Raw genomic sequence first — 13,436 nt, 5'->3', positions numbered from 1 at the left:
CAAAGTTTCAGCACTTCAGCATTTACATTTTTGTAAAAATATGTTTATTGGAGTTTTTACATAATGATCAACACAAATGAGAAAAGAATGCAGAGGGATCGACATGGGAATATGTCCATATGGGTCCGAAATAAGCCCCCCACTCGGCCAGGCCAGGGACAGAATCCTCTTCATCAATGAAGAAGCCTGCGCTAAAGGAAGGAAAAGTTGGACGTGAGAAGTCGCAAACTTGAAAATAACGAAAAAGGCTGGAGTTGCCCAGCTGAAATTTATCAACTAACTCCCTAAAACTGGCAAAATTCCCCTCTATGGATAGGTTTCCAAAAAGTTCCAGATCTTTCACTTTCCAAGATTTAAATGTTGGGTCCAAATCAGAAGGCAGGAAAAGGTGCTTGTTACAATAGCGGCTAGCGAAGATTGGGAAAGGAGCTGAAAGTGCTGTCGGAACTGTTTCCAAATCCTATGGGAGGAAACCATCCATGGATTTGAGGAAAATTTAGTTGGGGATAAGGGCAATGGTGCAGTGACTGGCAAGAAGAGAAGTGGTGCATGAGCGAGCCTCCATTTGTCCCCAAATAGAATTGGGTCCGCTAATCCACAACAGAATTTTTGGGACGTTAGCAGCCCAGTAATTAAACAGTAAACTGGGGAGGGCCAAGCCCCCCGCGTCTGTGTATCCCATTGGAGTAGAACGTTACGAGTTCTGGGATTCTTACCCCCACAAATAAAGGCTGATATCAATTTGTTAATCCTGATAAAAAGAGATTTGGGCAGAAAAATGGGAAGACATTGAAAGAAAAACAAATACTTCAAGAGGACACTCATTTTAATTGTTTGAATCCTACTCAGCAAAGATAGAAGGGGTTGTTCCACCTCTTTAAATCCATTTAACTCTATTAATCAGGCTTGTGTAATATAATTTATGAATTGAGGCCCTCCTGGACCCCCAGATAATGAAATGTATTAGCGAGGGAGGAAAGGTAATGTACCCAATTGGTGTCTCCTCTCGGGGGTTAACCGGGAAACATTCACTCTTGCCGAAGTTCAATTAATACCCAGAGAAGCAGCCGAAAGTGTTAAGCAACTTCATTATGCTGTTGATGGAGGGAGTTGAGTCTGTAATATATAGACGTTGGTCACCCGCATACAGGGACACCCAATGCTCCATCTCGTCTCAACTAATACCTCGCATTTGACTAGAACACCTCAATGCTATGGAGAGTGGCTCTATCACCAGGGCAAACAAGAGTGGAGAAAATGGGCAGCCCTGTCTAGTGCCCCTATTCAAGGGAAAATAACCAGAGTACAAAGCATTGTATGAACACTGGCCATAGGGGCATTATACAACAGGTGAATCCAGGCAGCAAATTTATGACCAAATCCAAATCTTCCGAGAAACTCAAACAAATACCCCCATTCCACTCTGTCAAATGCCTTTTCCGCATCCAGAGAGACTGTCACTTCAGGTTGGGTTACTGGGGAAGGGGAAAGGATGGCATTTAGCAGGTGGCGTATATTAGCCAACAATTGTCGGCCCTTCATGAAGCCTGTTTGATCCTCCAAAATTATACCAGAGAGGCAAGGCTCCAACCGGGGGGCCAGAACCTTAGCACGCAGCTTAAAAGTACATTCTGCAGTCAAAAGTGAGACAGGACTGTATGAACCGCACTCTTGTCAGGTCCTTGTCCCTCTTAAGGAGCAAGGAGATAGAGGCTTGAGTGACGGTTGGAGGCAGTGACCCCCATGATAGTGAATCATTAAACATACCCAGTAATAAAGGTACAAGCTGCTCTGAGAACCTCTTGTAAAATTCAATCGGGAAGCCATCCGGACCAGGGGCCTTGCCAGATTGCATGAACCTGATACATTTTCAAATTTGTCTGAGCATAATAGGGAATTCAACTCGCTGCTCTTGTCCACCTCGACGTTTGGGATGTGGAGACTGCCCAGAAAGTCAGACATGGCCAATTTATCTGCAGTGGGCTCTGATCTATAAAGAATGCGGTAAAAGGATGTAAAAGCCACATTGACCTGGAGAGAGGAGATGATCAGGTTGTCCCCAGATTAAGTATCTGAGGTATCTCACGGGAGGCCGTTAGACGTTTGAGTTGCTGAGCCAGGAGACAACTGGCCTTCTCCCCGTACTCATTAAAAAGTGCCTCTGGAGCATGTAGCTTATGTGCCGCCCTGCTAGTAGACAGTTGCTCGAAGTGGGTCTGTAATTTTTTTCCTATTTGTCAATAGCTCTGCAGTAGGATCAGCGTGCACTGGTGATCCACCTCTAGAATGGAATCCACCAGCCAGTGTGCTCCAACTTTGTTGTCTTCAACATACAGGGGCTGGTTTAGCATAATGGGCTAAACAGCTGGCTTGTAATGCAGAACAAGGCCAGCAGCGTGGGTTCAATTCCTGTACCGGCCTCCCCGAACAGGCGCCGGAATGTGGCGACCAGGGGCTTTTCACAGTAACTTCATTGAAGCCTACTTGTGACAAGCGATTATTATTATACATCCTCTATAAGAGATAATTACCTCTCTAAGGACTGCCTCACACAGGGTGGAAAGTGAGATTGAGTCGGACCCATTTGCCTTTATGTATTCACCTATGGAGGTGGACAAACGCTCACAATTTTTTAAATCTGCCAACAGTAATCTCCAGGGTGGACATGGGGTAGGGCCAAAATATAGCAACAAATCAATAAAGTGTGGGGTGTGGTCCGAAATAACAATTGCTAAGTACTCAGCCACCACCACTAAAGGGAGGAGAACCCTATCCAAAATGAAAAAAATCAATGCGGGAATACGCATGGTGGACGTGTGTGTGTGTGTGTGTGGGGGGGGGGGGGGGGGGGGGGAGGGGGGGAGAGTAATCCCTATCATGTAGGTGCAAAATGGGCAAGGATCCACTCCTTCCCCATCAGAATCATGAAAGAAGACAAAGCCCTGGCCATTCCCGATGGAACAAAAGAATTTAGGTTTGGAACGGTCCAGTCTAGGGTCCAAAACACAGTTCAGGTCACCACCTAAAATAATCTGATGTGAGTGAAGGTTGGGAAGGGAGGTTAACAAGAAGTTAATAAAATTCGTATCATCCCAGTTGGGGTATAAACGTGTACCGGGGTGTTTGACAGGGAGCCACAAACATTAACATATCGACCATTGGTGTCGGCTATAATCTGACGAGGAAGAAAACTGGACTCTTTCATTAATTAAAATTGCTGTACCCCTGACCCTGCCATCGAAACCGGAATAGAAAACCTGCCCAACCCACCCCTTGCGCAACCTAATCTGATCCCTGAAACGCAAGAAAACAACATCGGAGTTTAAACTCTTAAGATGGGCAAATGCTCTCGACTGTTTTGCTGGACCATTCAAACCTCTAACATGCCATGTTACCAAACGTATTGGATGTCCCCCACCCACCCCTGACTCTCGGAAACCATTCCCACCAAGAAAAATCAACCAAGAGACACTGAAAAGATAAAGCAGAAAGATCCTCCCAAGATAGCCACCAAGCCAAGTCAGAAGACTGGACAAAGGAAAAGCAGCAGAAACCGTCAGCAAACTAACCCCACCCTCCCCATCCCAAAAAACGGCATCACCATTGAATTTAACCACACTGAAACAAACAAAACCGTAGCAAACAAAGACATATCCTAAAACTAAAACCTACACATAACAAAACCACACCAAACAAAAACTCTAAGCTCATTTTCTAAAAGCGATTATAATGAGCTGCAGTGAATCTTCCAAAACCACTCCCGTTATCTAACTGCCTAATAATAATAATAATCGCTTATTGTCACAAGTAGGCTTCAATGAAGTTACTGTGAAAAGCCCCTAGGCGCCATATTTCGGCGCCTGTTCGGGATGGCCTGTACGGGAATTGAACCCGCGCTGCTGGCATTATTCTGCATTACAAGCCAGCTGTTTAGCCCGCTGTGCTAAACCAGCCCCTAGTTAGCATGGAGACCCCCCCACAACTGGAGAAGAATAAACTTTTTAAAACCCCATTAACTAGCAATGCCCCACTAGTGACTAAATATCACGCTAAACGACATTGAGAAGAGAAAAGGAAAGTATATATTAATGTAACAATAACCCAAAGTATTAAGGAACCTCAAATCAAATCAAAGGCATTAAGAATACAACCCAACCCAAAAACAAGAAATATAAACAATACAAAATGCCCGTCAATAGAGCTGTAAACCAAATTACACAGCGAACAACTTGTGCTTTTAACAAAAGAGTCCGCACTCCCAGCATGTCAAAAAAGGATTTTTCTTCAAACGTGACTAAGACTAGCTGGACAGGCCATCCCAAACCTGACTCCCTTCTTGTACAGGGCGTCCTTCACTCCATTACATGTGGCTCTTTTTCACTAACTCTGCACTCGTGGCCTGATACAGCCTGATGGAGTGGCCTTCCCATTTGAGATACCAGCGCCCCCTTACCCTTTGAAGAACCCTCTCTTTTTCTTTAAAACTGTGGAATCTTATAATCACCACACACGGTGGATCTTCAGAACGAGGCTTCGAAGTGAGCGATAGGCCCGGTCTAATTAAGGTAGGGATCCAAATCCGCCCTGACCAATCATTTTGAGGAACATGTCTGAGAAATATTGCATGAGGCGATGTCCCTCGATCCCCTCTGGTTTCCCCACAATCCGGATGTTCTGCCTCCTGGACCTGTTGTCCAGGTCAATCCGTTTGGCTCTTAATGATTTATTGGTAATCCCCGAAGTCAGATCAGCAGAGCGACAATCCAATACTATGATCCGATAATGCCGCCTCCATGCTCTTAATCGTGTCTCCATGGACTTCGATGGTCTTACTAGATTTTCCAGAACCACACAAATGGTTTTGTCATTGTTTCTCGCACTCCTTCGCCAAAATACTAACGAGAGCATAGGCCAAAAGTGGAGTGGACGGAGAGGAAGAAGCTCCGGCATCTTACCTCCCGCTGAGCTCTGAGAAGCTTCTGAATCCGTTGATGGGTTTCTGCCCCAAACTTTCTTGGCTTTGTTTCCTCTGAGCTTTTTAGCAGAGTGAGAACTCCACTCATTAATTTTCATGAGTTTCCAAGGAATAAATGACCCATGACACCAAAAAAAGGGGCAAAAAGATCAATTCTCTCGTGGGAGCCACCTTGTGCATGTCTTCCCCTTACATTGCGCCACCAGAAGTCCCCACTTCAGCATTTACTACGAACATTTAAGCCCTGGTTGCTGTTATACTCATCACTAGCACAGGATACAGCTTTTCATGCTACTGGGTGGATAAGCAGGCTTATTATTTTCTTAACTATCATGCTTACTAATTGTATCGGTATAGTTCAGTGGTGGACAACTTAGGCTCGTGAATGGGCAGCATGAGTGGCCCTCATTCATCTCAGTGGGCCGCAAGATTGAAATTGGGCATGTTCACTAACTTTGACCCTTGAATAAGATTGAATACATTTAATACATGCTGAATATTTCATACATTTACAAAATGCTTAACGTTCAAATATTGATAAACTATCATCAACTTCAAGTGGTAAAAACAAAATAAATATTTCCGCTTGATTGGACACGGAGGGGGCTCAGCTCTCGGTCAGTGTTGTATGCAATCCGCAGGAACCTCTCTACTAGTCATAAGTCGTGTGGCTACAAGAGCAGGTCAGAAGCTGGAATATTGGAAGTGAATAACTCAACTCCTGACTCCCCAAAGCCGCTCCATCATCGACAAGGCATACGTGATGGAATATTTTCCACTTGCCTGGATTAGTGAAGCTCCAGCAATACACAAGAAACTCAACACCATCCAGAACATAACGGTTCACCTGACTGAGACCACTTTAAACATTCACTCTCTCCACCACAGATGTATAGTGGCAACAGTGTACCATCTACATGATGCACTGCAGCAAATTGCCCTGGTTCCTTTGACACCTTCCAACATCACAATGGACAAGATGCATGGAAACACTCGGCGCGATCTTCCCAAAAGGGAATAAAGTCCCCGAGCGAGCGCGTTTGGCCGTGTGTTTCCCGACACCCGCAATGCCGAGTATGACGTGGCTATTCAATTCGTATTGAACAAGGGGCCTGAATGGGGAACGTTAGGCCAAGGCCGCACATAGTTCCGTTTTTTAAAAAGGGGAGCTCCGCTTACCAGGAATGCCCATTGTAGCGGAACGTCACTTTTAAATGGCGTCATGATATCCAAGCCCACAAATAAAATCACCGACCTTCCCCCCAGCCCGAGCGCTACATGGAATGGACCCCTGCCAACCCCCGCACCCTCTAATACCCATGGTGGGCAGCCCAGTCCAATCACGCGCATACAACAAATGCCAGCTTGGCACTCAGGCAGTGGCACTGTCAGTGTACCTAGGTGGCACCAGAAGTACGAGGGCACCATCCTTCTCAAAGGGCATGCAGCTTGGGGCCTCCGATCCCATTGGAGACCCCTACAAGTGTTGTTCTGTCTGGTCCCCGTTTGTGGGGGGGGCAGGGCTGAACAGAGCTCGCCCGAGGTCTCCGAAGCGAAGGGATTGAATCCCAAAGCCTCCGGTACCTTGAAAATCTGCATATTAGAGTAAGGCTTACTGCCTCGCTCTAATATGCAGATTTCCAAAAGGTGATTCTCCTTGCAACGTCTCGTGAGATTGTGTTGAATCTCGCGAGGCGTTGCGCGCCGGGTGGATCCCGGGAGAGGGGCCTCCCATCTTTCACCGGCCATGCTGCCCCACTGTGAGATTCTTTTCTGGCGCAATGAGGCCAGAAGATCGCGGCCACTACCACCTGGATGTTCCCCTCCAAGCCATCCTGAAACATATCACCATTCCTTCACTGCTGCTGGGTCAAAATTCTGGAACTCTATCCCTAACAGAATTGTGGGTGTACCTACACCACATGTTTTACAACAGTTCCAGAAGGTAGCTCATCACTACCTTCTCGAGGGCAAATAGGAATGGACAACGGAAATGCTGGCCTAGTCAGTGGCACCCACATCCCGCGCAATAATTAAAAAAGATGAATATAGATGCAATCAATAAGATACAACAAAGATTTGCCAGATTGACACCAGAAAGATATCAGTCGTGAAAAAGAAGCATTTTGGGGCTCTTTTCAGTGCTAGTGTGAACTGTGGGGAGCCATTGTCTTCTCATCTCTGAGGGGTTGGAATTTAACTCATGGCATAAGTGAGGTTGTTGTGCCACACTCTTTGTAAATGATGCCCCAGTGCAGTTGTCCATTGTACATCTGAAATTCATGCTGCTGAATGATTATGTATAGCTGCTGCATAAACTTGCCTTTAGATGGCATTTGCTGCTATTTAAGTTTCAGCACACTGCCCTTTTGAGTTCCCTTTTCCACTGGAAATGTTACAAAATCAAATAGATAAGTGCTGCACCAATTAGACACCATGACTTTGGCTTGTTTACATGTCCAATAGCTCATTTACCAGGTGGTGTTAAAAGCAGCCTATCTGATTACCAACGTCTTCAGCTGTCCCAGACTCTGCCACATGATCCAGGTGGTTAAATATAAAGTAAAGTACTCAACGGTTTGGGGTTGTTACAAACATAAATCAAGGAAATGAACAAGTGATTTGGACCACCATCAATCACCTCTGTCTTTCATCTTAGCATCAGTTTATACATTGCGAACACTTTTGTCTTGCGACCCTGGCCAACATGTTATCCCAAGCATTCATCACTGTATTTGAAAAGGTTCTTTGTAATATTTTCTTGTCAAACATTTGAATTTATATCCCCAGCTTTTACTTTCCTAGGTCGGTGTGATGCTTTGCATTATTTTACAGAACAAAGCAAATTACTAAAAGTAAAATCTGATGTGCTGATGGCAAATAACACCATCCCATTGTCCAATACACATCCCAACCTCATGTCAGACTGGTATTGTGCTGGGGTGATGGAGAAGGGAACATCATGCATTCTTATTGGAAATTGCCTTGCTTCTTCACACATCATTTCATTGCCGCGCTCAGCTGTCAGAAGGACACGTGAGGATTCATGAGAGTGGGAGCTCTGAAGGAAGAGGATGGAGGGGAACAACAAGGGTTGCATTCAGCCATAGCAACGCAGGTGCAAGGCTGTACTATATAGGCTGGGATTTTCAGGCCTTGTCTGGTGCACAACTGGAAATTCCCTCCCGAAGTCAACAGACCTTCAGCTGGTCTGCCAGATTTTTCCACCCCGCCCGCGATGATTCCCGCCGGGGGAGGGGGGGACCCAGAAAATCACAGCCCATGTTGTTAATTTTTAGTTTTACTTACAGAGCCACAGAATAGCATCCCTACAGTGCAGAAGTAGGCTATTCGGCCCATCAAGTCTGCACCTACCCTGCCGAAGACCACCCTACCTAGGCCCAATCCCCCACCTTATTCCTATGACCCATCCAACCTTTGGACACCTCGGGGCAATTTAGCCTGGCCAATCCACCTAGCCTGCACCTCGTTGGACTGTGGGAGGAAATTGGAGCACCCGGAGTAAAACTAAGCAGACGCGGGGAGAACATGCAAACTCCACACAGTCACCCGAGGTCGGATGCGAACCCCGGTCCCTGTTGCTGTGAGGCAGCAGTGTTAACCACCATGCCATCATGCTGTTTTCCAGAATTGAATCGGTTATTAAAACTTACATTTAAAATGCACCTTTAATGTAATTTTTTTTTAAATCCCCAAAGTACTTCATATAAGCATTATCACCTGAAGTTGACACCAAACCACAGAATACAGTATTGGGGTAGGTGATGAAAAGGTTGATCAAAGATGCAGGTTTTAGCAGTACCCTGTGGTTTTTGGTTTCTCTTTAATTCCTGTTTACTGTTTTCTAATATCAGTTTTGTTAATTGAGTGTGATATAAACTTAAAGGCAGGTTCCCAAAGCTACTATTCACTATGCAAATCTATGATTCTATGAATTAAGTTCTGGAGGAACTTGCATTTACCACAGCAGTGTTTTTTTTAAACAATTTCTTTATTGGAATTATCAGTTTACACACTCTACATGGTGCGTTCAGATACAAGAATTTAGCGACCCTTATTTACTTGAGGGTTTAACAAATTGCAGACCTTGTGGCTTTGCTAATGTTTCCCTTGGGAAATTTAAATTTATTATGAAAAACGCCATTTAAATTTCCTACTTTAGATATGAGCGTTTAAGAAATCTAATATAGATTTGAAGTTCGAAATAAGTTGCAAGTGCAGCCCAATGATAGATAGATAGACACAATGAGAATTTTGAATGCTGGTGTTTTAAATGCTTCAGTAATATCCAACCTGATCAACCAAACATGGGGTTCCCCAGAAAAGTGAACCCCCTAATTCATAAATAGTCGTGCTGAATGCGCTCGCACGGCTTTCAGTCGAGGGTTACTGATGCTGCTTTTGCTTTCCACAGTTTGAAACGCGAGATGAGGAAGTTGGCTCAGGAGGAATGTGGCTTGGAAGAACCCACTGTCGCCATGTCCTTTGTCTACTTTGAGAAGCTGGCCCTCAAAGGCAAACTGAATAAGCAAAACCGAAAACTTTGTGCAGGCGCTTGTGTTTTACTAGCAGCCAAAGTAGGCAGTGACCTACGGAAACATGAAGTCAAGCATCTGATAGATGTGAGTACATCAGAACAGACAGAAGGGCTTTCTCTGCATTTATTTGACCTCTTTTGCTAACTTTATTTATAAGTAGCATTTGGACTGTATTGGGTTGCTTAATTGGAATTCGTAGCAGGTGTAGATAAAAAGTTCAAGTTTTTCCTACTTTTAAGAACTGTTTAACTGATAATCGTAAAGCCATTTCTTGGATGTTAATGTGGTTAATTCTGTGTTTAGTTTGTTTGACCTTAAAAGATGCCTATTGGTCAGAGTCATCACTTCTAGGGCGAAGTATCCTTGGGGTTCTCGTCCGGTATCTTAACAACAGTTGGGGGCTGCTTCGGTATCCTAACAACAGCATACCCATTCAAATGGGGAGGCACGTGGCAGATCATTTAATGCAAAGAAGTGGGAAGTGATGCACCTTGGTAGGAAGAATGTGTAAAGATGGGCTGAATGGCCCCCTTCTGCCCTGTATTATGCTATGATGAAGGTTTTAACAGCAATGGGAAGAGGTTCATGACTGAAGCAAATGATGCAGAGATGGAAGAAAGCAGTCTCACTGGCAGGTGTAGCTGAGGAAGCTGAGCTTGGGAGTGGGTGGTCCATTTCTATACTGTGATGCCAACTAAACAGGTTCATGGAGTCCGAGGTCAGTGTCATGAGAATGTCGCTTTAAGAAATGTTTGGCTGCTCATATTACTGCAGTGATGTCAGAGAGTGGGTGGAGCTGGGCTGTCTGTCAGCTTTTTACTTACCTTTTAGGCTGTTGGCTGCAGGGTGTGTTTTAGTTTCGTTTTCAGTGTTGGAGCTGAAGCCAGACAGAGCAGGTGTACTGTTGATCTCTCTGCCATGAAAAGACTATCTCTTGATCATTTGGTGAATTCAGAATTATAAGTGTTCTCAGTAGTAAATGTAAACATAATGTGCTTCTGTTAAAAGGTGTTTCTTTTGTCTTCTGGATGTTGTTTGGGAAGTTATTAAGGATTACTTAGTGTTGTATTCTTTGGGGGTTGTATTTGAATTGATGGTTGCTAAGATGTTAACTGTATGTTTTAAAAAGGTTAACTTGAGTTCATAGAATAAACATTGTTTTGCTTTAAAAAATGCTTTTCCATTTCTGCTATACCACACCTGTAGAGTGGGCCGTGTGCTCCCCATACCACAATCTATTAAAAGTTGTGGGTCAGGTGATATATAGTTGTCAGAAAGAGAGGATGAGAGAATTACTTTGCATTTAGCAGAAGGGAGTAACAGCTCCTCTAGGTTTTAATATCAGGCAAGCAGTGGTGGAGGGTACCATATAAATAATGAGGTCAAGAATGGAACATTCGATTCAATTGTTTCAAACAATTAGGCAGTGCATATCTGAGCAAGGTTTATGCATGGGATGAATGGGGCCTCTGGTACTTCAATAGATACATGCACTATATGCTATATACTAAACCATAGCGGGAGGGAAAGCCCCAGCCCAAATGAGATGACCTTCATGATCACATAACATGTTGGCTGCCAATATCTATGAAATCTTATTCTCGTTTTCAGAAAAATAACATGTGATACTGACTGTACAACAGCAATGGTATGTAACATTTGTCGTCCTCTTCTGTCTCTGCAGAAACTGGAAGAGAAATTCAGACTTAACAGGCGTGAAATGATAGCGTTTGAATTTCCAGTGTTAGTGGCCTTGGAATTTGCTCTTCACCTCTCCGAAAATGAGGTGCTGCCACACTACAGAAGACTTACCCAGCACTCTTAGCCCAGGCTGTATATTAGCTGAAGAGGCCCAGGTTTTCGTGATAAGTATGCGTCCTCCTCCACCGCCTCCCCCAATGGATCTCCAAGTGCTGCTGGAAGTAAACTGATTACGAAGAACTTTTAGGATTGGAATAGCTTTCTGTAACATGCGCGTGTACTGATAAGCCACTGCATAAAACAAACACATCTATTTTTATATATCCGCTGATGGAAATGCACTTTTGTGGCCCGAAGATGTAGCGTTGATGTTTTTCTCAGTCTAGATTTCTGAACACGATGTCTATTTATTTGACATTGACTATCAATATTGAACAACGGTTAAGTTGAGTTTTAATATGAAGAATTTTGAGGAACAGTTTCGCTTTGTTCTACATTATATACTGAATTATCATACGATTGTTTCTTAAGGAATTTACTTCAAAACACATAACTTTTTCCAGTATTACCAAACAGATTAGAGTGAAAAAAGATTTGTTAACTTTATACATTTGTGTCTGAAGCTGTTTCTTTACCTTGTCTGTATTATATTTTACAAGTGTCCCTGTTGTGGAGCACTACTGAATGATGGCGATGAGTAAAACTGCACTCTTTAGTTTCATAAACATGCTCTATGTTAGAGTTAATACTGAGCACGTTTGTAGTGCTGTGTTGAGGTTTTAGTCTTTTTTTAAAAAACTTTTTGTTGAACTATTGATGTAAAACTAATGTAAATCCAATTGCTGGATTTTTTTCTCTTCCTTATCTGGCATTACTTTTCCAATGTTCAATTATCTTTTGATGATGCTTGACTGGCGAGATGTCTGAATGATGAGCTTTTGCACTGTTAGCTGATGAAAACAAGCCATATTTATCAGAACAAACGAGCACAAACTTAGGCCAGTATCTCTTACTGCATTCTGTGTTTTCTGCTGGTGTTTTAGAGCAAAGGCAATATATTGTTCTGAAAAATACAAACTGGTTTAACAAAGTTACCGACCTACTAACCAGAAATGCTGAATGTACAAACACAATTAACCCAATTTCCCCAGTGGTAATTCAGATTTCTAATTTTCGACAAACTCTTTTCAAAAGTGAAGTCCAGTTCATATGTTTTTTTCATGTTAAAGATCATATACTGTACACCTTATACTGATGCTTTGGAAACTGATTTATTGAGTAAAATAAGTTGTTTCAAACACTTACTTGTAAATCTGGTCTATATAACACATCACCAACACTGTTTTGTATAAAATAAAAATACTGATTAAAAAGTTGCACGAAAACTGAAATGATGGTATTTTAAAAATTCTACTACAACGTAAAAAACAATAAAAGCTGTCTGTCTTGCCAGAGTGGTATTTTAAGGATCACCCTTATGCAACCTACTAGTAGCTGTCTTGCGTGCTCTTCTTCCTGCCTCAGCACCTATGAGGGGTATTGGCAGTGTCTCACGTTTGGAGACAGAAGGTTTTATTATGGACAATTCTTGGGGAATTGATAATGGAAAACCAGGAAATGACAGAGAAGTTGAACAAGTATTTTGTGCCTATCTTCACTGGAGAAGACTCCAAAGATGTGTAGGTTAGGTGGATTGGCCAAGCTAAATTGCCCCTCAGTGTCCAGGGATGTGCAGGTTAGGTTACAGCGATAGGGCAGGTGGTTGGGGCACAGAAATGGGCTCTTTTTACCCAGTTCCTGGTGGAATTTTGATGAAAAGGCGTAGGTGAATGTTAGAGGACTAGTTTACCCCTGGAATGGTAGGTCTTCTGATTACCGGACCTGGCAGAAAACAGTGAGAGGTTTGGCTGGAAAGTTGAAACAGTCTTGTGCTTCACAGACAGTCTCTTCCGGCATGCAGGTCGGGGAGGGGCAAGCTGTAAGGCCCCAGATACAGGAACTGATGACTTATTAAGGAGGAATTCCATAAACAGAGGAAAGAAATGCATAAGGATCATGCAAAGGCCATTGCAGAAGCTGTGGCACCCCTGAAGAGTACTTTGGAGCAGATGGAGAGGTGTTTGGAGGTGCAGGGGTCAAAGGTTCGGGAGATTGAAGGAGTGATCTCGGACCACGTGTGGTGGCTCTGTAGGCGGAGGTGG

At 43.6% G+C, this 13,436-nt stretch overlaps 1 protein-coding gene across 4 annotated transcripts in view; it reads left to right on the top strand.

Moving 5' to 3' along the window:
* The window catches only part of cables1 (Cdk5 and Abl enzyme substrate 1), a 225,190-nt gene extending 212,570 nt beyond the window's left edge, over positions 1–12,620 (top strand). For all 4 annotated transcript variants that reach the window (XM_072468108.1, XM_072468107.1, XM_072468106.1 and 1 more), the window contains 2 exons: positions 9,411–9,618; positions 11,219–12,620. In XM_072468108.1, coding sequence (XP_072324209.1) covers positions 9,411–9,618; positions 11,219–11,359 — 349 coding nt within the window. In that variant the 3' untranslated portion in view covers positions 11,360–12,620. The remainder of the gene's footprint in view (positions 1–9,410; positions 9,619–11,218) is intronic.
* Positions 12,621–13,436: the final 816 nt, after the last annotated feature.

Source organism: Scyliorhinus torazame, chromosome 11, assembly GCF_047496885.1.
Source record: "Scyliorhinus torazame isolate Kashiwa2021f chromosome 11, sScyTor2.1, whole genome shotgun sequence".
Lineage (NCBI taxonomy): Eukaryota > Metazoa > Chordata > Chondrichthyes > Carcharhiniformes > Scyliorhinidae > Scyliorhinus > Scyliorhinus torazame.
Note: the sequence above shows the minus strand (reverse complement) of the source record. Positions and strands in the feature narration are given on the sequence as shown.